This window comes from Piliocolobus tephrosceles, chromosome 16 (genome assembly GCF_002776525.5).
Source record: "Piliocolobus tephrosceles isolate RC106 chromosome 16, ASM277652v3, whole genome shotgun sequence".
Taxonomy (NCBI): domain Eukaryota; kingdom Metazoa; phylum Chordata; class Mammalia; order Primates; family Cercopithecidae; genus Piliocolobus; species Piliocolobus tephrosceles.
This window is the reverse complement of record NC_045449.1, coordinates 36,525,206-36,548,742: the sequence shown is the minus strand read 5'-3', so window position 1 is coordinate 36,548,742 and position 23,537 is coordinate 36,525,206. Positions and strand designations below refer to the sequence as shown.

General features: G+C 49.0%; 1 protein-coding gene across 4 annotated transcripts in view; it reads left to right on the top strand.

The window, feature by feature from the left end:
* MSI2 (musashi RNA binding protein 2) overlaps positions 1-23,537 on the top strand; it is a 436,670-nt gene that overhangs the window by 346,626 nt on the left and 66,507 nt on the right. For all 4 annotated transcript variants that reach the window (XM_023204578.2, XM_023204577.3, XM_023204579.2 and 1 more), the window contains exon 9: positions 17,890-18,004. In XM_023204578.2, the coding sequence (XP_023060346.1) occupies positions 17,890-18,004 (115 nt within the window). The remainder of the gene's footprint in view (positions 1-17,889; positions 18,005-23,537) is intronic.

The window sequence follows — 23,537 nt, the reverse complement described above, 5'->3', positions numbered from 1 at the left end:
TTTTTTTGAGACGGAGTCTCGCTCTGTCGCCCAGGCTGGAGTGCAGTGGGCAGATCTCAGCTCACTGCAAGCTCTGCCTCCCGGGTTCACGCCATTCTCCTGCCTCAGCCTCCCGAGTAGCTGGGACTACAGGCGCCCGCCACCTCGCCTGGCTAGTTTTTTGTATCTTTTAGTAGAGACGGGGTTTCACCGTGTTAGCCAAGATGGTCTCGATCTCCTGACCTCGTGATCCGCCCGTCTCAGCCTCCCAAAGTACTGGGATTACAGGCTTGAGCCACCGCGCCCAGCTACTACTTGCTATTTTTATTTTTATTTTTATTTTTTTATTTGAGACAGAGTCTTGCTCTGTTGTCCTGGCTGGAGTGCAGTGGTGTGATCTCGGCTCACTGCAACCTCTGCCTCCCGGGCTCAAGCAATTCTCCTGCCTCAGCCTCCCAAGTAGCTGGGATTACAGGTGTGCACCACCATACCCAGCTAATTTTTGTATTTCTGGTAGAGATGGGGTTTCACTATGTTGGCCAGGCTGACCTCAAACTCCTGACATCAAATGACCCACCTGCCTCGGCCTCCCAAAGTGCTGGGATTACAGCCATAAGCCACTGTGCCTGACCAGTATTAGCTATTTTTAAAATGAGAGAAAGACAGAGGACTTAAATGAAACTTGCATCCAGTCCCGGATGCCTTGTTTATCCCAGCCAGAGCACTCCATTGACAGGTTCCACTAAGGCTGCTGGGCAGTGGGCAGTGGGCAGTGGGGAATAGAAGAGGCAGCAGATGCCATTCCTGTCCTGAAGCCTTAAGGGTTCATCAGGAAAGGCCAGATGTAGACCAGAAAGACATTGCTCCGTGTGTCACCTTGAATGCATATGTGTAGCCCTTCACTGTTGACAGGCTTTGAAATGAACCCGAGACACAGATGGGGAAAGGCTTTATCTTGGGAAACTGAGGCTCAGGGGATGGGTCCCAGGCTACCCAGAGAGTGAAGGAGCATAGATCTTGAGCTTACTGGTGCCAGAGGAACTGTATAGACAGTTGTTGGAGCTTGGGGGTGGGAGGGTGAATCCCCAGTTGACCCGGGCAGCAATCAGGAAGTCGAGCTTCTGCCCCAGAAAAAGAACCCATGGGGGCTGGCTTGAAGCCAAAGAGATTTGCAGCCATTTTCCCATTTCATGTTTATCGCCTTCTCTGCCACCCAGGTGGAGGTTGACTATGTCAGGTGCACGTAACCGGGATTTTAGTGTAAGGGTTTGTGTTTGCCTTTGAATCTGGGGCTAGTACTTGTTCTTCAAGAGAATGAGTAAAGATGGAAGTAGACAAGAGGAAGAAGTGAGGGCAGAGTGATTAGGATCACAGGTTTTGGAGGTGTTGGTCCATGTTCCCAGCACAGCCCAATAGTTATGAGCTCCAAGGTGGGGAGTTTAGAGGCCCTGGGAGAGGACTTTGGAGAAGAACACTGGGCCTCGCTGAGCTCCAGTAAGACAGGGCTGGTAATGATATTGCCTCACCGGGTTGTTAGAGACTGGGTGACATACCATAAGCAAAGGGCTTAGCACAGTGTCTGCACAGGGTGCAAGCTTGATCCGTGTTAGCTCTTGCCATCATCCACGTGCTGTCATTGAGAGATATTTCTCCAGCCAGTTCCTCTCCTCTGAAGAAGGATGGAATTTAAAGGGTGTTGGAAGAGAAGCCTGGATCCTGAATTGTTTTGGTTTTTGTGATACTGGTTTCTACTTCTGAGGCCCAAAGAAAGGGAAATGAGTTTAAACTGGTCTATGGACAGAATTCAAATGAGATATCCGGAAAAACTGAAAACTCAGAGACTGCCAAGCAGGAACACGGATGATTGTTAGAATGTGTATAGGAGTGTTTCATAAACAGGACTGTGCTGTGAAACCACAGACCCATCTCCTCAAACCCTCGTAATCTTTCTGGGCATTTGGCAGGAAGTGGCAGAGAGCTGCCCCCTGGTACATACTGGAGCCATGAGTTTTTGATATTCGCAGATAGGAAAGGTCTTAGTGCAGATTGGTCACAGACATAGGACTTGAGTCTAGGTCTTCTGATTCAATCTCATGTGCCTGGCACTTAGGAGACCCTGTATAAATAATTGTGGACTAAATAAAGGATTCACTGAAGGACCACATGTCTGCGAGGCACATTATAGTTCCTAAAGCCATCTCCCATCTAATTGGGTTGGGGAGTCGCTTCCTGGGCATTTTTTAAAATGGAGGCCCTTCTCTACCATGTAGAAGGGCCAGGAGCGGGAATGAGTCGTTCTACTCTGCAGGGGACCAGGATAACAGTCTTTGGGAAGTGGGGATCACAGGAACTCCCCATGTAGGCCCTGCCTTAAGGAGGTCATCTCCAGAGGGGACGGCAGGAGGATGTCCAGAAAGACCCCACATGACACCCTTTCGCACATAAAGATCCCACAAGTAGCTGACATTGCGTGGTACAAACTACATACTCTGCTAAACACTTTATGCATCATGCATCTTATTTCGTTTGATTTTCACTTACTCTTCAATCATTATACGCATTTACAGATTGGCACAGCGTGGCAGAGAGAGGTTAAGCAGTTTGCCCAAGGTCACATGGTCAGCAAATGGCAGCCCCAGAATTCGAGCCCAGAAAGCTATACTCCAGAGCTCATGTTTGTATGTATCAGGCTGTGTGTCCTCTTCAGGCCAAAAGGGACTTTCAAGGCTCTCTAGCTGGGCTGCAGACCCTCCTCCACTGACCGCCCTTTCCCAGTCAGCTCTGTTGTGGCCTATGCGGTTCCACGTTCTCCTAGTAGAAGAGCGGAGGAGACAAGCCAGATTCCCAGCTAGGTAGAAGAACCACGCTTGGGTTTTATAGGTCCCAGATCTCCATGCCTCTTCCTCCACTGCCACAAGCACAGATAAGTGACAAGCATGGGCCAGAAGTTGACTGCCACCCAAGCTCAGTGCCAAACCCACAAGCTCTCCAAGCCAGAGGGAAATGCAAATGTGGCTCTTTATCAATAAACACACACAAATGCATGCACAGAGCCGCCTCGTGACCCGCCAGAGAGGGGCTCCTCCCTGGCTACTCTGTGTGCCCCAGTGCGGGTGCAGCTAATAATGCCTCCCGTGGCGTCCCCCTGATTGAAGCAGCCCCTAAGCAGCAGGGACACTTGCTTGATGAGTCGCCAGAGCCCAGCCTTCAAGCGGCCCCCTGACGAGCTGGGCAGCAGCAGGAAGGGAGGTGAGAATTGACAAGAGCCACCTCCAGGCATCCGCAGAGGCCTAGTACAGCCTAGAACTTGAAATGATGTTGGGAGCCATCACCACCCTCGTTGGGTGAGAGCGTGGGTACAGCCTGAAAGATGCTTAGGACGAGGGCATCTTGAGTAGAGCATTTCCTCACACCTGATTCAACAGGAAGGAATCGGTGCTTATAGGTACTGGGACCATGCTTTACGTGCACGCTGTGTCCTTTTGTCTTCACAACATCCTGAGCGGGGGGTCCTCATCTCATTTTACAGAGGGGTTCACTAGAGCTCAGTAGCAGTGGATCTCCTGTGGTGGGACAGTTCTAAGGGGCAGAGCTGGGATTTGAACCTGTGTCATTCTGGCTCCAAACCCTCTGTTCTTCTCATTATACCTTGCTGCCCATTTAGGCAAACCTAATATTTGAAAAATGCGGATTTACATGATGGGTGGATATCAAGAAGAGTTTTTAGTTGCTTCATACAAATACTACTACAGGATTACTTTAAATCTACTTTGTCCAACCCATGACCCACGGGCCATATGCGGCCCAGGATGGCTTTGAATGTAGCCCAATGCAAATTCATAAACTTTCTTAGAACATTATGATTTTTTTTGCATATATTTTTTTTTAAAGCTCATCAGCTATCTTTAGTGTTAGTGTATTTCATGTGTGACTGAAGACAATTCTTCCACAGTGTGGCCCAAGGAAGCCAAAAGATGGGACACCCCTGCTTTTTTCTTTTGGAGACAGGGTCTCGTTCTGTCACCCAGGCTAGAGTGCAGTGACACGATCTTGGCTTACTGCAACCTCTGCCTCCCAGGTTTGAGTGATTCTCATGCCTCAGCCTCCTGAGTAGCTGGGATTATAGGCATGTGCCGCCACGCCCGGCTAATTTTTTGTGTGTTTTTAGTAGAGATGGGGTTTCGCCATGTTGGCCAGGTGGTCTAGAACTCCTGGCCTCAAGTGATCCCCTTGCCTCTGCCTCCCAAAGTGCTGGGATTACAGGTGTCAGCCGCTGCACCTGGCTACACCCCTGCTTTAAATAGTCCTTTTTCTCACTCCTTTAACGTGATAGGATTTACAGAAATTTGCTAAGTAACTCATGGATACAGCTACTTTGGTTGTCCCTTGTCTTGGAATGAGAGGTCTGGATGCTGGTAGTCAAAGTGTGGTCCATGTACCGGCAGCCTCGGCAGTCCCTAGGAGCTGGTTTGGAATGTAGAGTCCCAGGTCCCACCCTAGACCTACAGAGTCAGAATCTGCATGCTGACAAATCCCCAGTGATTGGTGTGCACATTAAAGTCTGAGAAGCACCAGGCAAGGGCCGCTGCTAATGACAGATAATGTGAGAGTTGTGGGTCATAAATAGACCAGCCATCATCAGAAGGAAGGGACTTGGGAATGAAGGGAGCATGGAGCCAGGCCAAATAGGGCCAAGCCGGGCCTGGCACCTGGGCCCCCAGGCCAGTCTGGTGCTCTTGGCACCACTCCATACTCCCTTTGTGGTCAAACAGAGACCAGATTTCCAAAGATCTCCCGGAGGAAGCTCTCAGTCCCAGGGACTGCTCCCACCCCTCACCATGCCCTTTCCCTTTGGGTGCAGGCCTTGGAGCATTGCTTGCAGAAGACACATGAGGCATGCATCTGTTGGGGTAAAGGGCTCGATTCTCCTGAGTGAGGTGCACTTGCCCTTGGCCCCAAGTCGGGACCTGCTGGGTCACTTAGAGGCACCAAGAGAGCTTTGGAACCTGAGCCTGAATCCCAGGTCCACCGCTGGTGTTTCTGTGACCACAGGCGAGTGCCCTACCTGTCTGCACCAGTTTGCTCCTCTGGGAAATCAGAAGGTTGAGGATAGCTGCCTTTTGCAGCTTGTATAAAGCCCTGATTTGATACCTGGAGGTCTCAGCCTTTTCTGTTGTAGGGTATGTAATTGGGTAGCCTTGAAGGCATCAGCCCTTGATAACTTCAAGTTTCCCCCATTGGGCCTAAGCCAGGGGCCAGTAAATTTTCTACAAAGGGCCAGAGAGTCTCTGTCACATCTATTCAGCCCTGCCATTGTAGCACACACACAGGCAATATGTAAATGAAGGGGTGTGGCTGTGTTCAAATAAAGCTTATTTACAAAAACTCACGGCAGCTGGATTTGGCCTGCTGGCCACAGTTTGTTGACTCCTGGACTAAACTAATCTAGCTCAGAGCAGGTCCACTCAGGGTGCTCCTTGTCTACAGGGGTCCAATGAAAGGCATTTAGCCAAATGGTCAGCCCGTTTCACTATTAGGCACACATTTTTAGGGGTAGAGTAGAAAGGGGGTGCCCCAAACAGGCACAGAGTTTGGGGATAGCAGCCTATGAAAAGTATCAGTGCCTTCATTCTTTGGGGGAGCCTCCAGGTGGAGCTCCCAGGTGGAGAGTGACACAATGGTCAGACACAATGTCACTCCCAGGTGGGGAGTGACACAATGGTCAGAACAGGGTGCCGTCAACCAGGGAGGCCTTCCTGGTAGAGGGTGCCTCAAGTCCTCAGTGCTGAACCCCCTTCCACTTCCCAGCTTGGTGGCCTTGGACAAGTTACTTACGTGTTTTGGCTCTGTGGTTCCCCTTTCTGTAAAACAGGTTGTGGTAGTGCCTGCCTCAGAGAGCGCTGTCACCTAAGACTTGTAAGGGTCTGGAACAGAGCCAGGCCATAGCACGCTCTATCAGAGTGACATCACCACTGTCATCGTCGTCATCATTCTTAGAATTATTTTACTGAGGAAATATGGAGTTAGCAGTAAGGAGGTCCTCAGCAGATTATAAGTCAGTAAAACGCAAGTGTGCAGGACCTGGGCAGGACTGGGTCCCAAGTCTACGGGGCAGGGATGGAGGGTATGAGGTAGGCACTCTCAGTGCCTCTGGGGACGGTCCTAGGAGAGGAGGTGGTGCACCTCCCAAAGCAGGAGGACCCCAGAGATATGATTGTCTAGGCTCCGGAAAAGCTGAGTCCTACTCTTCACCTGACTCATTCTTTAGGAAGTTTCCAAAAAAAATCCACTTCTGAGAGCAAAGCCTAGTGAGATCTCAGGCCTGCTACCCTTCAGCCCAGGGCATACCTGGAGGATTGACTCGGAACCGGGGATTCTGGGGAAGAAAGGGCAGAAGGATAAGAAGAGAGGAGAGTCCTGAGGTGTCCTCTTGGACTCAGGGCTGCGGTGCTGTGACCAGCCCATCCATGGAGGCCAGCCCCAGGCTAGGGTCGGCTCCTGGGCCCTGCCACCTGGCAGGGTGCCCAGTGATTGGGCTCACCCCCCACTCCCTCCAGCTGCTCCTCCTCAGCCCTGAAGACAGCTCAAAAGTGGTGGGTGTATTTGTGTGGGGGGAGGGGGGCGGGTAATGTGGGTGGAATTAACTAGGTTTCTGTATTCACGATCCTATTTGTAGCATCATTCTCACTCGTAAGCTAATTTTAGCCATCCATTCTGCTTCTGTTGCCATTTATAAAATGAGAATGTCAAATGCAATATTAAACAAGCAGGATGAAGGCAAAAAAGGAAATGCCAGAGAGGCATTTAATAAATGAATCTGGTGTTTACGTGGGAGAGGGAGAGATCCTGCCCCCCACGCATCACACACGCGAGCGCGTGCACATGCTGTTTGTGTACAGGCTGTGTTAACGAGAGCAGAGTGATTAGTGTGTTGGGGGAGGCCGGGTGGTTCGGTGGTAAATGTTTGTTGCTCTTTAGGCAGAAGTAATTTGGCCTGCAGGGAGTGGCCTCCCAGTTGCCTGAGTGGTTCGCTTGCCCTCCATCTGTCCTCTGGTGATGTCAGTGTGGGCAGGGCCAGGAAGGGCAGTGGTCTGTCTCCTCAGTGTCTCAGCACCCAGTGCCTCTGGGCTTTTCTGAACGTGCTGCCACCAGCGTCCCCCTACTTCAGCCCCAGGGCACAGGGTCATGAGAGGGGAGCACGGAGACCACTAGGAGGGGCTGCTCCCCCTTCTCTTCTGCCTCTTCCCCGTGCAGAAGGCAGGGCATGAACAGTCTGCGCCCGTATGCAGCTGCAGAGACCGAGCCCAGAGTAGCGTGTCTCTTGCCTGGACTCTTGCCAATTTCTCTTCTAGTTTCACTCTAGTTTCCCCAGGGCCTGGGAGTTCTGTCTCTGGTTCTTCCTTTGCCCTCTTCTTTCAGCTGCTCTGCCAAGAAAAGAAGGCTCAAGCCATACCTTTTATTTTCTCCCTCTCTTAAATAAATGAAGTTAGGCCCCGTGCAGGGCCTCTGGCCCAGCCCGCCGTGCACCGGGGTAAGCACTCCTCCAGCCTTGTGGCGGAACCTGAGCACCTGCTGGAGGCTGAGGTTTCTTTCCACTTTGAAATGCCCTTGCAGGTTCCCAGAAATGAAAAGGAGGACAGCTGCTGCTGCCGCCATCAGCTTTTTCCCCAAATAGTGCAGCCTGGGAAGCTCTCTTTACACGTCCTGCTGATGAAAGCAGGGAGATGGGACCTACCTGGCCGACAGGTGCAGGGAGGGTTAGGGAGAAAGGCAATGACTGTGTGCTAAGAATCTGCTGTGCTGGGGAGGCTGCTGCTCTCTTTCTTCCTCTTCAGTCCCCAGTCTGGGATTTCAGTGAACACAGATGTGAACTGACTTCATCACCTTCAAAGGCACTCACCTAGGCTCCATGTGGAGAGGGCAAGGTGTGACTCAACCAACTTTATCCAGTGCAAGCACTTTATAGGATTAGCTCCGAGAGCCCTATGGGGTAGGCACAGCTGTCACTGTTTTAGAGATGAGAACATGGAGGTGCAAAGAAGTTAGTCAGCTGGTCTCAGCTCAGAGAGCCGGCAAGTGGAACAGAGATTTAAAGCCAGGAGCCCTAGCCCTAGGCTAGACTGCTGTATAACAGACTAGGCACCCTCTCTCAGATCTGGGCAGGGCGGGGGCTGCAGTTACTGGAGTACTTCTCAGGTGATACTGGGGACCAGCTCCTCTCTACCCATTGCCTAGATTCTGAGGACCTCTGAGGGAGGAGCCACATCTCAGCCACATTCATTTCTGTGTCCACATCCAGCCCCTGCTCGGTAAATAGGAGATGCTTAATGTTTATTTTTGGTTTATGACCTATTTCACTTTGCCATCACTGATTGTAATAAAAACACTGAGCAGAGGAAACGGTGGATGAAATTAATTCTGGAAGTGGTGAGGAGATGAGTTGTGGAAGCTAGCATCGGGAAGGCTTTGTGAACTAGACCCAGATAGGCCTTGAGGGTTGGGTGGAGGGTGTGGGGAAAGGCTGTGTGCGGTAGGGTGGGGTGGGGCTGGCAGTCGGAGACCTGGAGGAGGGAGCAGAGGTTTTGAAGCTGGGGGTCTACGATTGAATTCTGGCTATGCTTTGTGACCTTGGGCGAGTCATTCCTCAGAACCTGTGTCCTTTTCTGCTGTAACTATGAGGCAGATAAGGCCATCGCACAGAGGAAATGAGGCTCCATGCAGTAAGGGAGTTGACAACCGTGGACATTCTTTGAGGACTTCTGTGTGCCAGGCACTGTACTTTATATCCATTATGTGTATATGTTATGTAATATATGAAAATTATACACACACACGAGGATGTTGTGGCTGTGCCTAGTTATGGATAGCACTCAATAAACAGTGCATGCCTTCCTCCCCAGAGTAACCCTACTGAGTCAAGATTATAAATCTAATAGGTCTCTCAATGCCTTTTTGCAAACAGATCTGGACCATTTATAACATGCATGTGTCCTGGAAAGTAGACATTACTGCTGCCTGCCTTCCCCTGCCGAAGCTGGCAGCTCCATTTCCGTTTGCATAGTAACCCTTTCCTCTGTAGACTGCATGGGCGGGTCCCACATCCGTGAGGACCTTTTTGCAGTAGAACGAGTAAAGTTATCATGTACAAGTAGGTCTCCTGGTGCTTGGCCACACGCTGGTCCCCGTCCCCAAGGACTGTGCCTGATTATGATGCCTGCGGAAGGGAGAAGGGAGGGTCTCTTCCACTCACTTTCCAGTATCCACAGTGACCAGCCGGGAAACCTCTCTGTGTTAGGCCGTTCTTGCGTTGCTATAGAGAAATACCTGAGACTGGGGAATTTATTTGAGAAAGAAGTTTAGTTGGCTTACCGTTTGGCAGGTTGTACAGGCGTGGCGCCAACATCGCTTGGCTTCTGAGGGGGCCTCAGGGAGCTTTGACTCATGGGGGAAGGCAAAGTAGGAGCAGGCACATCGCATGGTGAAAGCAGGTACAAGCAAGAGAGAGAGTGCAGGGAGGTGCCACACATTTTTTTTTTTTTTTTTTTTTTTTTTTTTTTTTTTTTTTTTGAGACGGAGTCTCACTCTGTCACCCAGGCTGGAGTGCAGTGGCCGGATCTCTGCTCACTGCAAGCTCCGCCTCCCGGGTTCACGGCATTCTCCTGCCTCAGCCTCCCGAGTAGCTGGGACTACAGGTGCCCGCCACCTCGCCTGGCTAGTTTTTTTGTATTTTTTTAGTAGAAACGGGGTTTCACCGTGTTAGCCAGGATGGTCTCGATCTCCTGATCCCGTGATCCGCCCATCTCGGCCTCCCAAAGTGCTGGGATTACAGGCTTGAGCCACCGCGCCCGGCCGGTGCCACACATTTTTAAGCAACTCCGAGTAAGAGCTCACTCATCACCAAGCAGGTGGCCCAAGCCATTCACAAGGGATCCACCCTCATGATCCAGACACTTCCCACCAGGCCCCACCTCCAACACTGGGGAGTACATTTCAACATGAGATTTGGGTGGAGACAAATATCCAAACTATATGACCACCTGAGTTTGCAGAGGGCAGAAGGGCTCGTACCAGTGAGGGAAAAGGACTGCAGAGTGGTTAGGGACCCTTCCCCTGCCAGACTGAAGGACCAGGGCTTCCCAGCACAGCTGTCAGGATTTCCAGGGATGCAATTGCTGCCTCACCAATCCCCCAGCCCCTTAATGGCTTCTTAAGGCCTTGCCCTCACCCGGCCACATACTCACACTAGTCAGGAATCCATCTTGCCTCTGGCCCTGGGCAAGAAAACATCTGGATGGAATTGAAACCCTGGACCAGATGTTAGAACTGAGTAGAGGTGACCTGGCTCTCCGAAGGTCATGCAGGGAGTGATGGTGACACGCCCATCTCAAGTGGGAGCTGCACATGGAGGGGAAGCCGAGGTTCCTGAGTTTCCCTCCCTGGGCCACTCCACCTCCCCTAGGTGGGTTCCACCCCCTCTCCTTATTACCTCATAGCCTCTTTCTCCAACTCATTCAACAGCTCTCTCAGTAGCACCAGCTTCCTGGGTATGAGACCTGAGCCGCGGCTTGGCCCTGCCCTCAGAAGGCCCCCACGCTGGTCTAATGCTCTGCTCTTTGTTACCGTCTTGCAAATCCTAGTCATTGTTGGACAAAGGACCCCTCATCGTCTTTCTTTTGGCTTTGGGCCCTGTTCGTTCTGCTATGAGGCTGACTCGGGGTGAGGTGCCGTGCAGGTACACAGTAGGAGAGTTGAACCCCGATCAAGGGCTTGTTTTGTGTTTATCTTCCTTGCTTTGCAAGTTCCTTGAGGTTGGGTCTCCCCAAATCTTGATTATACACCTGCAAGAGCCTTACAAAATGTCCTGCTTTTTGTGGGGGTCTCCAGAAAAGGCTTGTGATTGGCAGAGGGGGCAAGAGAGCAGTGACCAGGAAGAAGAAAGGCTGTGGCCACTGGATGGCAAAGGAGGGCTGTGTGGGGAGGTGTGTGTGACGTGTGGTCTCTGGAGGCCAGGCTCACCCCCTCCTGCCTCCAGTAGCAAGATGTGTGTAGCTGTCAGGCTCTAGGCAAGACACTTAACACTTGAGTAGCATCTCCCCTCCTCTTCACCATCTCCCTGGGCAGGGCTCAGGGCCTAATGGCCAGAGGAGAGGATCAGCTTGGGGCTTCAGAGAAACAGTGTTGGCCTTGAACCCACCAGAACCTGGCTGGGGAAGAGGTCAAGCTGATCGGGGGCGAGACCAGGTCAGATCTCTTACATCTATTAGGAAACGCCACGGAAGGACAGGTACCCACCCTAGAAACTGCAGGACATTCTCTCCTCCTGAGCCCTTTCTTCCCTCTGTTCCCCTCTCCTTTCTGTTAGCCAGACAGTCAGACGGTCAAGGTTGATACCTGAGCACTGGGGAATTTTATCCATTGAAATAGGCCTCTCCCCCTGGAGGACTAAACAGTCTCAGACACGACCTGTTTGGAGTGAGAAATGAAACTGCAAACACTGGCCTCTTCAGGCCAAACAGGCTTTCCTTGTCCTAGATGGTACATCAAGGCCACAGGTCCAGAGCTTGGATTTCCCTCTGGGCCCTGAGGCCGCGTGCTGACTGGGTTCTTTTGTACAGAGACCAGGGAAAAACAAAAGCCCCTTACTTCCCAAAGCTTGGCATACTTCTCAGACTGCCAGCCACCATCCCCGAAGACGCCAGGGCAGTGAGCTTACCTTCACAAGGGCTTCGGATCCATTGGGGAGGAGTGGCCACTCATAGTAGCTGCAGGGAAGGTGTTCTTGCAGAAGCTCCAGCACCTCCTCTGAAAGCCAGTGCTAAGCATTCCCCACTAGGGAGACGGTGTGACTCAGGGCCACGGCACCCACTCTCCTGGCTTGGGCTGGGGCTATAGGCAGATCGGGATTAACGTCCCAGCCCTGCACCCAGGTACTGGGTCTGGAGCACAGGTTAGATGTCTGAGTCTGAGCCTCAGTTTCCTGCTCTGTGGGATGGATATATAGCTATAAAGGACATCATCGGGTCCACTGACAAAACCAGCATATGGAAGGTAAAGTATTTTATTAATGTTAAACGTACTGAGACTGATAACTGTGCTATGATTACGTAAGAAAATGCCCTCATGTTTAGGAAATGCAAACCAACTTACTCTCAAATGGAAAAAAGAAAAATCCCGGCCGGGTGCGGTGGCTCATGCCTGTAATCCCAGCACTTTAGGAGGCCGGGGCGGGCAGATCACAAGGTCAGGAGTTCAAGACCAGCCTGGCCAATATGGTGAAACCCCGTCTCTACTAAAAATACAAAAATTAGGAGGGCGTGATGGCACGCACCTGTAGTCCCAGCTACCCGAGAGGCTGAGGCAGGAGAATTGCTTGAACCCGGGAGGCGGAGGTTGCAGTGAGCCGAGGTCGCGCCACTGCACTCCAACCTGAGTGACACAGCAAGACTCCATCTAAAAAAAAAAAAAAAAAATTCTACATATAGATATAGAGGGCTCAGGAGTGTGTGCAAATGATAAGGCAAAAGTAACAAAATGTTAGCAGTAGGTGATTTCTGGTAAAGGATACCATCCTTGCAACTTTTCTGTAAATTTGAAATGATTCCTGAGTAAGGAGTTGGAAACTGCAAACCTTGCTGAGCTGCTGTGGATGCTGATGGGAGGAGGCATCCAACCCAGTGGGCAGCAAGGATAAGAGGGTTAGTGACCACAGTGGCCACACTCCTATCAGGCCTTTGTTTTGTTCTCTAAAGGAACACGCTGCTGCCCTGGGCGTCCAGGGACTAGGTCATTATTCTGAACCCATTACCATGGAGACTATGAGGAAGCCACACCCTGTCTTCCAAGGCCAGTTTGTCGTACAAAGCAGCATATTGGGAAAAGAAAATTTCAAAACAAATCCCATCAATTTTGTTGGGGTGGGGGGTGTTGGCACATCCCTGGTATTGGGAGTGTTTTGTGGCATTGCCAGCTGCGCACCTTGAAAACAGAGACCTGGTCTTTCTGGTGTGAGCAGTCGGTCATCAGTGGCCTCTGAGGCTTCTTACAAGTGCTCAGTCAGATGGAACATCTCACTGCATTTCTTGCCCCTTGAATAGACTGCTGTGGTCAGTTGCTATTTGAAACAGTAGAAGCAGCAGCCACTGTGAGAAGCTGTTGGTGCAGGAGTCTCAAGGACTGAGACTGGGAGGTGGGCCTTCCTCAAGGGGAAGTCTTAGGAGGTGAGGGCAAAACACCTGCAGCAAAAGGCCTGGTCCCCATGAGCACCACCTTTGTTTTGTTTTAGAGGACCATGGAGAGCCAGGCAGGCCTCTGTGGGACTGCAGTGGGAAGGGAGCCCCCGTGCCCTGCCCTCTGCCCTGTGGTGAGAGCAGCCCTATGTGCCCACTGCTCCAAGGACCCAGCCAGCCAAGAGCCAGAGTGTGACGAGTGCCTCCTGCTGCCTTGTCAGCTCACTGCCCTTCACCGACGTCATGTGGTTGTTACTTTCCAAAGATTATCCCTAGAGCCCCCTCCCACATGGACTCTAGGCTGGCCCAGTGTCACCAGTAGAATGTGTTGGATGAAGCACTGTGAGTCCCAAGGCTAGGTTGGAAGAAACCTTGCAGCTTCTGCTTGAGTCTCTTGGAATGCTTGTGCTTGGGACACTTCCTCTAGGGACTCAGCCGCCATATTGTGGCAAGACCAGGCGCCGTGGAGAAGCCATGGTGGACGTCTCGTCAGCAGGCCCAGCCGAACCAGCGTGGCTGCCTACCATGGCAGCGAGGAGCCATCTTGGGCCTCCGGCCTCGTTGAGGCCTCCTCTGGCCTCAGCCCCAGTCACCACGTGACCACAGCGCCATGAGACCACCAGCAAGAGCCCAGCCGAGCCGGTCACCCCACAGAACCCTGAGGAAGGACGATTAAATTGTTACTCAAAGCCATTAAGTTTGGGGGCAGTTTGTTGCTCAGCAGTAGATACCTGGAACAGAGTGTGTGGTCAGATAGCCTAAGTACATGACTCGAACCGAAAAGATAGCCTGCTTTTTATACTGTTTGGGTTCTGACCGTAACCTGGGTTGTTCATGCCGAGCTCTCTGGCTTATGCAGGGCCTGGGGGAGGACAGCAGGGGAAGGTGACCCGATGTCTGCTAACTCAAGAGGCTCGGGAGGCTGACAAGTGCAGAAGCAGCGAGGGGCAGGTTGATGTGTGAGTACTTGCATTCATCTTAGGAGAACAAGACAGTCAGAGCCTCTTCTTTTTCAATACAGTGAGAGCTCTCAGAGAGGTAGAAGCTTTCCTTATTTATCTTTGGGTCCCCAAAGCCTAGCACTTGCCTGGCATGTTGAGTTCCTCTGCATCCACGTCATTGAATTAAGTGGCTGAGTCTTGGGGGTGGAGGGGACTGGACAGGCTTCCTGGTCCTGAGAAGTCTTTCAAGAGGCCTTCAGGGCAGGCAGGTCAGGTTCCCTGCTGTTACCTGTTACCTGCTGCCTTCCCCTGTCGTCCAGATGCCCAGGACAGGCCGGGGTCCCCCCGGAGAGTGCGTGTGCCATGGCCCCTGGCCTTGGGGAACATTCACCGTTGACCCAGTGGGTGGTTGGCACTCAAACAGTCACTGCTGCCCAAACCACCAGCAGCAAAGACAGAGCAGAATTAAACAGAGCTGTCAGCCCTGTTCAGTGAGAGGAAGAGTAGGTGGGTTTGTTTAAAACACTCCCATTACAGTCAGTTAACCTTTATGTTCCCTAAATGAAAATTGTATAAACCTGAGATTTCCGTTGATCAGGTTGCCTAGGAACAGGCAGCAGGTTTTCATAAGACAATGCAGTAGATTGTCACCGATAGGGCTATTAGGAAGTGAGCTGGTTAGCGATATTATTCCCCTTGCTGGTGTTGGCTTTGGGTAATTATCTGTCTGCCTGTGCAAGACACACCCATCCTCCCAGGCTTGGGGCAGGTTCATGCAAATGAGATTTCTCAGCCTGCTCCTCTGGAGTCCTGAAGTCAGTTTTCAACCCTGGGCTTAGGAGAGCCAATTTGGATGAGTTTGTTGTTTTCAATCACCTTTTCCCCCCTACCTGCAGTGACAACATTCTAATAGCCCTATCAGTGACAGTCTATTGCATTATCTTACAAAAACCTGCTCCCTGTTGCTTAGCAGAAAGCTTGGAAAATAAATAGCAAAAAGCCCGATTAAAATTTGAAAACAAAGTAACTCTAAGACAATTTTAGTATGTCTTTTCAGTATTTTTCCCTATATGATATATGCACTTGTTTATTTTTTAAAAAGTCAGCGACATTTGCTTTTTTCCCTCCTGCAGTTAGAGTGACCTGTCATCCTGGTTTGCCTGGGACTGAGGGGTTTCCCAGTACCAGTGCATAATTATTATCAACACACTTTTTCATAGCTGCATAGCATTCAATCAGTGTGGAAAAACCAGACTCAGCTAATTCCCTGTTCTTCTGTATTTCAGGTATTTCCTTTTATAAAAAAAAAAAATAATAATAATCTAATTCCTGTAGGGCAAATTCCTAGAGGTGAGATTACTAGGTGTATGTATAAATTTATGGCTTTTGATATAGTGTTAGGTTGCCCTCCAGAAAAATACGTGCCAATTTCCACCCCACCGCACCATACCCTCAGAAACCTTTACATCAAGCAATGCTTTCATCACTGTCAATCTGCGGGCAAAAAATATGCTTCATCTTGGGGAATGTGTTCTTTATTAGACGTCTGTGAATTGTCTACTCATGTCTTTTACCCATGGCTCTTTTGGGACGCTCATCTCTTTTAATCTATAGAACTCTTTGTATTAAGCATATTAGTCGTGGATGTTGAACCATTTTGTCCATTTTTTAAGGTATTTGTGGTTATTCTTGAAAGAGCAAGAGTAATACCTATTATCGGGTGTCTTTGAAGAAAGGGGACTTATATCTTAGGTCATTAGAGCATCCCCCTAAGGTTGAGCACTAAAATATTTTTTGATTGAAGTATTTGAGATGAGACTATCTCTAAAACAGATAACCCGTAGAGGTCCCTTTTTATTTCTATTTTATTTATTTATTCTTTTGAGACAGAGTCTCGCTCTGTCGCCCAGGCTAGAGTGTAGTGGTGCAATCTCGGCTCACTACAACCTCCACCTCCTGGGTTCAAGCGATTCTTCTGCCTTAGTCTCCCAAGTAGCTGGGATTACAGGAGCGTGCCACCGCGCCCGGCTAATTTTTTTGTATTTTTAGTAGAGACAGGGTTTTGCCGTGATGGCCAGGCTGGTCTCGAACTCCTGGGCTCAAGCAGTCTGCCTGCCTTAGCCTCCCTAAGTACTGGGATTACAGGTGTGAGCCACTTTGTCCAGCCTAGAGGTGTCTATTTAAACAATGTATATTGCACACAGTTTAACTTTTTCTTGATATCTCAGGCACACTATGAACAATAGTAATTTTCTGTGTTACAGTGATACCTCAGCAGCTGTTGAACTATGTAGAGCTTTTGCTCCTATACCATATGGCCCAGACTGCTCTTTAAATAAGATACCTGATTCTTGTCTTTTCTCCATCACTATCAGGCTGTCATGCTGTTCCTTTTGGCTGTTAAAAGCATCCATGCTTTACCCTGCGACATCCCGCCTTCATCAGCAGTGGGATTGATTACTGGCTAACAATGCTTGTTAAATTTCTCTGTAAACAAAAAGCAAGTAAGTGCTAATAAGCACAGGCCTAAGGTGCTCTGGTAAAATGGCAAAGGAGCTTCTTCCAAGGGCCACAGTTTTACTTATTCCCTGAGGTTTGTATTTGGCATAGTTAAGGTTATTAAATAAGTGACCTCTGGGTATACAAGCAGATTAGCATGAAGAAATTTTAGAGTCGGAAGAGAAACAGAAAGGGGAGATTAGCAACCACTTGAAAATGTAGCTGCAAATGAGAAACTAGTAATCCAGATGAACAGAATCAGTATTTAATCTTATTACTTCCCTCAGGAGTGTGGTAGTGGTGTAGGTTTTGTGGAAATGTGGCATTGCTGACCTAGAAATTCTAAAGATCTGGTTTGTAGGCCTGAACCTGTTGGGGAGGGCTTTCAGCATGTTACACAATAATTTTTTTTTTTTTTTTAAGACAGGGTCTCGCCGTGTCAGCCAGGCTGGAGTGCAGTGGCGTGATCATGGCTCACTGCATCCTTGTCCTCCCAGACCCAGGTGATCCCCCTACCTCAGCCTCCTAGGTAGCTGGGACTACAGGTGTGCGCTACCACACCTGCCTAGTTTTTTCTACTTTTTTAGTACAGATGGGGTTTCACCATGTTGCCCAGGCTGATCTCAAACTCCTGGGCTCAAGCTGATTCACCTGCCTCCACCTCCCAAAGTGCTGGGATTACAGACATGATCCCCCACACCCGGCCAACACAAAACTTCTGATGCTCTGTTTTCTCATCTGCGAACTGGGGCTAAGGCTAAGTGGTCTGTCTATTTAATAAGAGTTTGAATCAGATGGCCTGGCATGAAGAGTCACTGGCCTGAGGTAATGTTAGGGACATTTGTAAACGTATAAAGGCTGAAAAATCCTGAGGGGTTATTATTATTGCTATTGTTGTTAATATTCACAGACACATCCAACAGCCGTTGTCTGCCTCCTTATCTGTCATGCTTTCTGCACGAGCGTCAACCTGAGCTTCAATCTGTGTGTGTATCTTCGGCTTACGTCCTCGCCACCCCTCCAGAACCCGATTTCATCTTTGTAGGTTTTTCCGAAGCAGGATTTGCACAAGTGGCGTGTTTTCTTAAGTATTTATTTTGCAGGCCATTTACTCGGCACGACTGTTTTTACAGTGGGTAAGGAGCAAGGCTAAAAATAACTTAGCTCGTAACCAGATCAGTTCTGCATTTGACATTTACGTGGAATTCATTTGCATCTCATTTGTTCGCCTTTCTGTTTAACAGGTAGAATGTAAGAAAGCTCAGCCGAAAGAAGTCATGTTCCCACCTGGGACAAGAGGCCGGGCCCGGGGACTGCCTTACACCATGGACGCGTTCATGCTGGGCATGGGGATGCTGGGTGAGTCTAGACAGGACTGCAGGTCACCGTGGACTGGGAGAGCTATGGAGGCCTCTACTCCCAATTGGGTCACCTACCAGCGGGGCAAACTGCTTCACCTTTCCGAGCCTCAGTTTCCTTGTGTATAGATGAGGATGATAATTCCCCATTCCAAGACAGTTGTGATGATTGAGTGTGTGTGTAGGTATGTGTGCGTGCATGTGTGTGTGGGTGTGTGTGTGTTTGTATTTATAATTTTGCCCCATGCCTGGCTTATAGGATATGTTAGACTATTTTCTCTCTTTTCCATCTCCTTCCTCAAAAGAAGGAAAAGTTCCCCTCTCTCTGCCTCAGCCCTCTCATCTGAGTGGGAGTTCTTAAGATGTAAGGACTCCTGGCTGACTTAACTTGTGTGGGCTGAGGCTACATTTTCTAAAACTTGGGAGAGGAGGGAAGTGGTAAGGGTGGGCGATAATCCTGTCTATTTAAATGATTAACATTTTTCTCTTGGGATATCAAAATTTGCATTTAAATGGATGTTTTAAATAGCCTGTTTTACTCTTTATTTGCCAAAAAAAAAAAAAAAAAAAATGATGAAAGACAAAGTGTGTTTGTTCTGACTAAAAATGATTTCTCCTGGCTTTTAGAGAAATTGAGTTGCGTATTATGCCCCTTTCCTTAAAGGTATCTCTGTCCGTCCCGCGTAGATAATTGAAAATCTTACCGCTTAAATGGCATGAAAGATGGAGAAAGCAGTGGAGATGCGTAATGGTGTAGGTCGCAACAATAATTAGAAATTTAAAGGCGAGAGAACAGTATTTTAGTGCAAGTTATTGTGTGTCAGGAAAATACTAATTAAATAGGATAAATGATAGTTAATGGTAAAATTCCATTCAGGCACATGAGCTGTCTAGTGTTAATGGGTTTTCATTTGGTTTGGCTAAGAGTCCCACTTCTATATTGTTTGATAAGCCCTTTCTATATTTTCAGATTTGCTGCTGTTTAAATCACTTCTGGCTTAATTTTAAATTTATAGAACTTTTTGTGGTCTGACAAAGAATTGTATCTACTTGTCTGAGGAAATAACAAGGGCAGGTAAAACTGCTTTGAGGAACTTTATGAAACAGAAAAAGATGCCAGGAGAATATTAAAAATGGCCATGACGTTAATTCTCCTCAAATGAATTTTTTTTAAGCTTAACAGAGTTTCAAAGATAAATCCTATTGTAATTTTTTAAAATTGGCCAGATGTTTCTAAAACTTACCTCTGGAAGAAGAAACAAGTGAGAATAGATGAGAAAATGTTTTTAAAAAGAGGAATGAGAAAAGACCAACAGTGAGAATGTAACACAAAGCTACAGTAACTAAAACAGTATGGTACATGGGAATGCACCAGTTGATAGAAAAAGGTAAAAAGTCTAAACTAAATATATCTATATTGAAGAGTATGTTTTTAAAAATCAGTGATAATTATTTCCTGGTTGACTACAAGATAATTACTTAGCTCCTGCTTTAAAAAAATAATTTTTATTAGGTCTTTATGTTTTATATCAAAAGAAACTCCAAGCTGGTATTTTTAAATGGTGAAATCAAACCTGAAAGAAGGAGAGTTGAGCTGAGTGCAGTGGTGCTCGCCTGCAATCGGGAGGCTGAAGTGCAAGGATCGCTTGAGGCCAGGAGTTTATGAGCCAGCCTGGGAAACATAGTGAGACCCCCCTCTACAAAAAATAATAAACATTAGGCTGGGCACGGTAGCTCACACCTGTAATCCCAGCACTTTGGGAGGCCAAGGCAGGTGGATCACCTGAGGTCAGGAATTCAAGACCAGCACGGGCAACACAGTGAAACCCCGTCTCTACTAAAAATACAAAAATCAGCTGGGCGCTGCAGCACGTGCCCGTAATCCCAGCTACTCAGGAGGCTGAAGCAGGAGAATCGCTTGAACCCAGGAGGCAGAGGTTGCAGTGAGCCAAGATTGCACCACTGCACTCCAGCCTAGGTGACAGAGTGAGACTCCATCTCAAAATAATAATAATAATAAATAATAAGCATTTGCATGTGTGGCCCCAGCTACTCAGGAGGCTGATGCGGGAGTAAAGCCTGAGCCCAGGAACTCTGGGCTGTGCAGATTGGGTGTCCTCACTAAATTTAGCATCAAAATGGTGACCTCCTGGGAATGGAGGAACATCAGGTTGCTCAAGGAGGAGTGAACAGAACCAGGTTAGAAATGAAGCATCTCAAAACTCCGTGCTGATCAGAGTGGGGTCGTGCCTGTGAGAACCTACTGCACCACAGCCGGGGCAGCATAGAGCATAGAAAGATCTGTTTCTGAAAAAATACAAAATAAGAAAGAGTTGGGGGCTGAGCACGGTGGCTCATGCCCATAATTCTAGCACTTTGGGAAGCCAAGGATTGCCTGAGCCCAGGAATTCGAGACCAGCCTGAGCAACATGGTGAGACCCTGTCTCTCTCTCTCTCTCTCTCTTTTTTTTCTTTTGAGATGGAGTCTCTCGCTCTGTCTCCAGGCTGGAGTGCCGTGGCGCGATCTCAGCTCACTGCAATCTCCACCTCCCAGGTTCAAGCAATTCTCCTGCCTCAGCCTCCCGAGTAGCTGGGATTACAGGTGCACGCCACCACACCCAGTTAATTTTTGTATTTTTAGCCAGAGACGGGGTTTCACCATTTTGGCCAGGATGGTCTAGATCTCTTGACCTTGTGATCCGCCCACCTTGGCCTCCCAAAGTGCTGGGATTACAGGCGTGAGCCACTGCGCCCGGCGACCCTGTCTCTTAAAAAAAAAAAAAAAAAAAAAAGCAAAATAAAAATTAAATAAGAAAGAGTTGAGCCTATTACCACCTACTAGGTTTTACAGTCTTGACTTTAAAATGAGCATAAAGGCCCTACGGCATAAAATGGAAGGCCTTTAGGATCCAAATCTTCAGGAAATTTCCCACCTTTCTGAGTCTAACTTGGTACCCTCTGCATGCTGGGAAGAGGGAACTGGTTTTCATCTGGGAGAAGCAGAGGTGTGAAGCGGAGCCAGCTCAGCTCCTGTCAGTTGACAAAGAGCAAAGAGTGCTCAGCCTCCCAGACTTCAAGCAAAGGCTCAGGCCCACATCTCCATAATCACCCAAGCTTGGATCCCTGAACAGAAGGGCACCTAATGTTTCATCATGGGGACCCAGGTGAGGAGGCAGGGCAGGAGGCATGGGTCAAGAGCACCTACTGCATGACCAGCCCTGAGCTAGCCTTGGGACATAGTGCTTCACAAGCAGATGTGGTTCCTGCCCTCAGTGAGCTTGTGGTCTATACAGAGAGCCCAGTGTGTAACAGTGCATTGCACAGATGCCTAATGATCATCATAGAGTCTGGGGCTGGTTGAAGAGCACGTCATGAGGAGTGGAAGCCAGTCTTAGGAATCAGGAAAGTGGCATCTCAGCAGAAATGAGAAGGATGAGTAAGCCAGGGGCCTTCCATTTGGAAGAAACAGCCTTGGAACATGAGGACCCTACTGTGGGACCTTGAGAGCCAACCAGCCTGGCCATGTGTGTGTGGGAAGAGGGGGAGAGGCAGGTCAAGGGGCTCCAGGGTTGGCTTTGCCTGTAGCTTGTGGGCAGACCCAAGTGGCCCCTTCCTGAGAGCACCTACTGAGGTGGTAGGAGACAGCAGTGTTCCCTGTGCTTGTCTGGACAGCATCTGAACGGCGCCTGCTCGCTGGGGGACGGATATGTGATGCCTGCCAGGAGCTTGCTCATCTGCCCAGCTCTTCCCTCATCTACTTACAGTTCAAGTTATGACTTCCCCAAGCCACAGTAAAGAAGGAGCTGTTAGGTGAAGATATTGTTGCAGTTCAGAGCCTATTGTTTTTGAGTTATAACCTTCCCAGCCCCACCCTGCTGCTGAAGGCCTTTGCCTTTTGCCTGCTGTAGCTGTGGTTGTGCCTAACCCCAGACCCTATCCAGCCCAACCCCAGGCCACAGAGGCACTAGTCCTCTTCTAACAAAGCAGAGAACCCTTTGGATGGAATGGATGGGGTCAGCCGTAGCCAGAGCAGGGCTCCACCAAGGGAGGCCGTGTGGTCCAGAGGCAAGAGCTTGGAACTTTGGAATCAGCAGACCTAGACTCTTCACTCTATCTGCTGTGTGATTTGGGGCAAGTGGCTTAGCCTCTCTGTTCTTCATTTATCCTACCCATGGGGTAATAATCTTACTTCATGGGGTTGTTGGAGGATAAATGAAACTGTATCTTGCCTGGTAAATGCTGTAGTCTAATCTGAGATACCATAGCTAGTAAGATATATGTTCATTTACTCTTCGGAAAGAAAAAATATGCTATTCATTAAACTACATAATGCTTTCTTATCACATTGGCTGCAAGATAGATCCCACTTTCACAGAAGTTAAAGTGTGGAAAAGATGTGTGTGTTCAAATCAACAAGGCATCATAGTATGTACTCAAGCTGGGAGTTGTTATTAACAAGGTACTAGGAAGCCCTACCACTTGGACTTCCTTACCACCCATGGCTGAGAACACGGATGTGACCTGTGCTGTGGCAACTGCAGCCTCTTTCTCCTTGTGGACTCCCAGCCCAAGGAGTTTGGATTATTCTTGAGTAGCCACCTTCTGACAAAGATCTATGTGCTAGATTCCGGGTCTCATCAGCCCTGGGCCCTCCTGAATTTCCCAGTGACTGTGGTGAGGCCATCCATATGCACTGACCAGGGCCTCCTAAAAGGTCCCCAAATGTGTCCCCCAGCCAGGAACCAGCTCAGCCAGCGGTCCAGGCAGAAGGGATGAATCAGATACAGTGTCAAGCTGTATCTGAGGAGATACAGGCCTCCCCAGCCAGCACAGAGCCTCCTCCTGAGCCCTCTGTAAATGCACCCACTGGGAACTCCCTGGGCTGCCCTCTGTTTTGCCCATTGGTGCAGCTTGGCACTCTGGGTCTATGAACTCTCTGAGTGAGGAGACCGCCATTTGCCGTGCTGTGATGGAAGCCCTTGACTCTGTGATCAAAGACTGTTTCTCTTTCTTCTTGCTTCTTCCCTCAAAAGTGGTAGTGTGGCATCAGGCAAAGTCGAATCTTTTGGTAGCATGGCCTGACGTGACCCCATCACTCACATGGGTCACCATCTCCACCGTACACTCTGCTTGCGTATTAGTCCTGGAAGCACTACCCGTCCTCACCAACAGCAGTTTGGCTGATGAACTTGACTCATGCAGAAAAACACTTTCATTTTCTTAAAGTTAACTAACCAATGCAATTAGATGAGGTTTCCATGATTGAAACCTTTATCATTGAAAGAGTGGAAAAATAAATGGCACTTCTAGGGACTTTTTAGAAACGAGACTATAAACCATTAAAACATTAAAATTCATTCATTCAACAAATATTTATTAAATGAGTACCTACTAAGTGCCAGGCACCATTCTAGATGCTGAAAATGCAGCAGAAAACTAAGTCTCTGATTTTAGGGAGCTGACATTCTAGTGAGGAGTCTGAGACAACCAGCACACTGGTCTGTAAATGACTTGGACTCTGTGGAACTAATTTT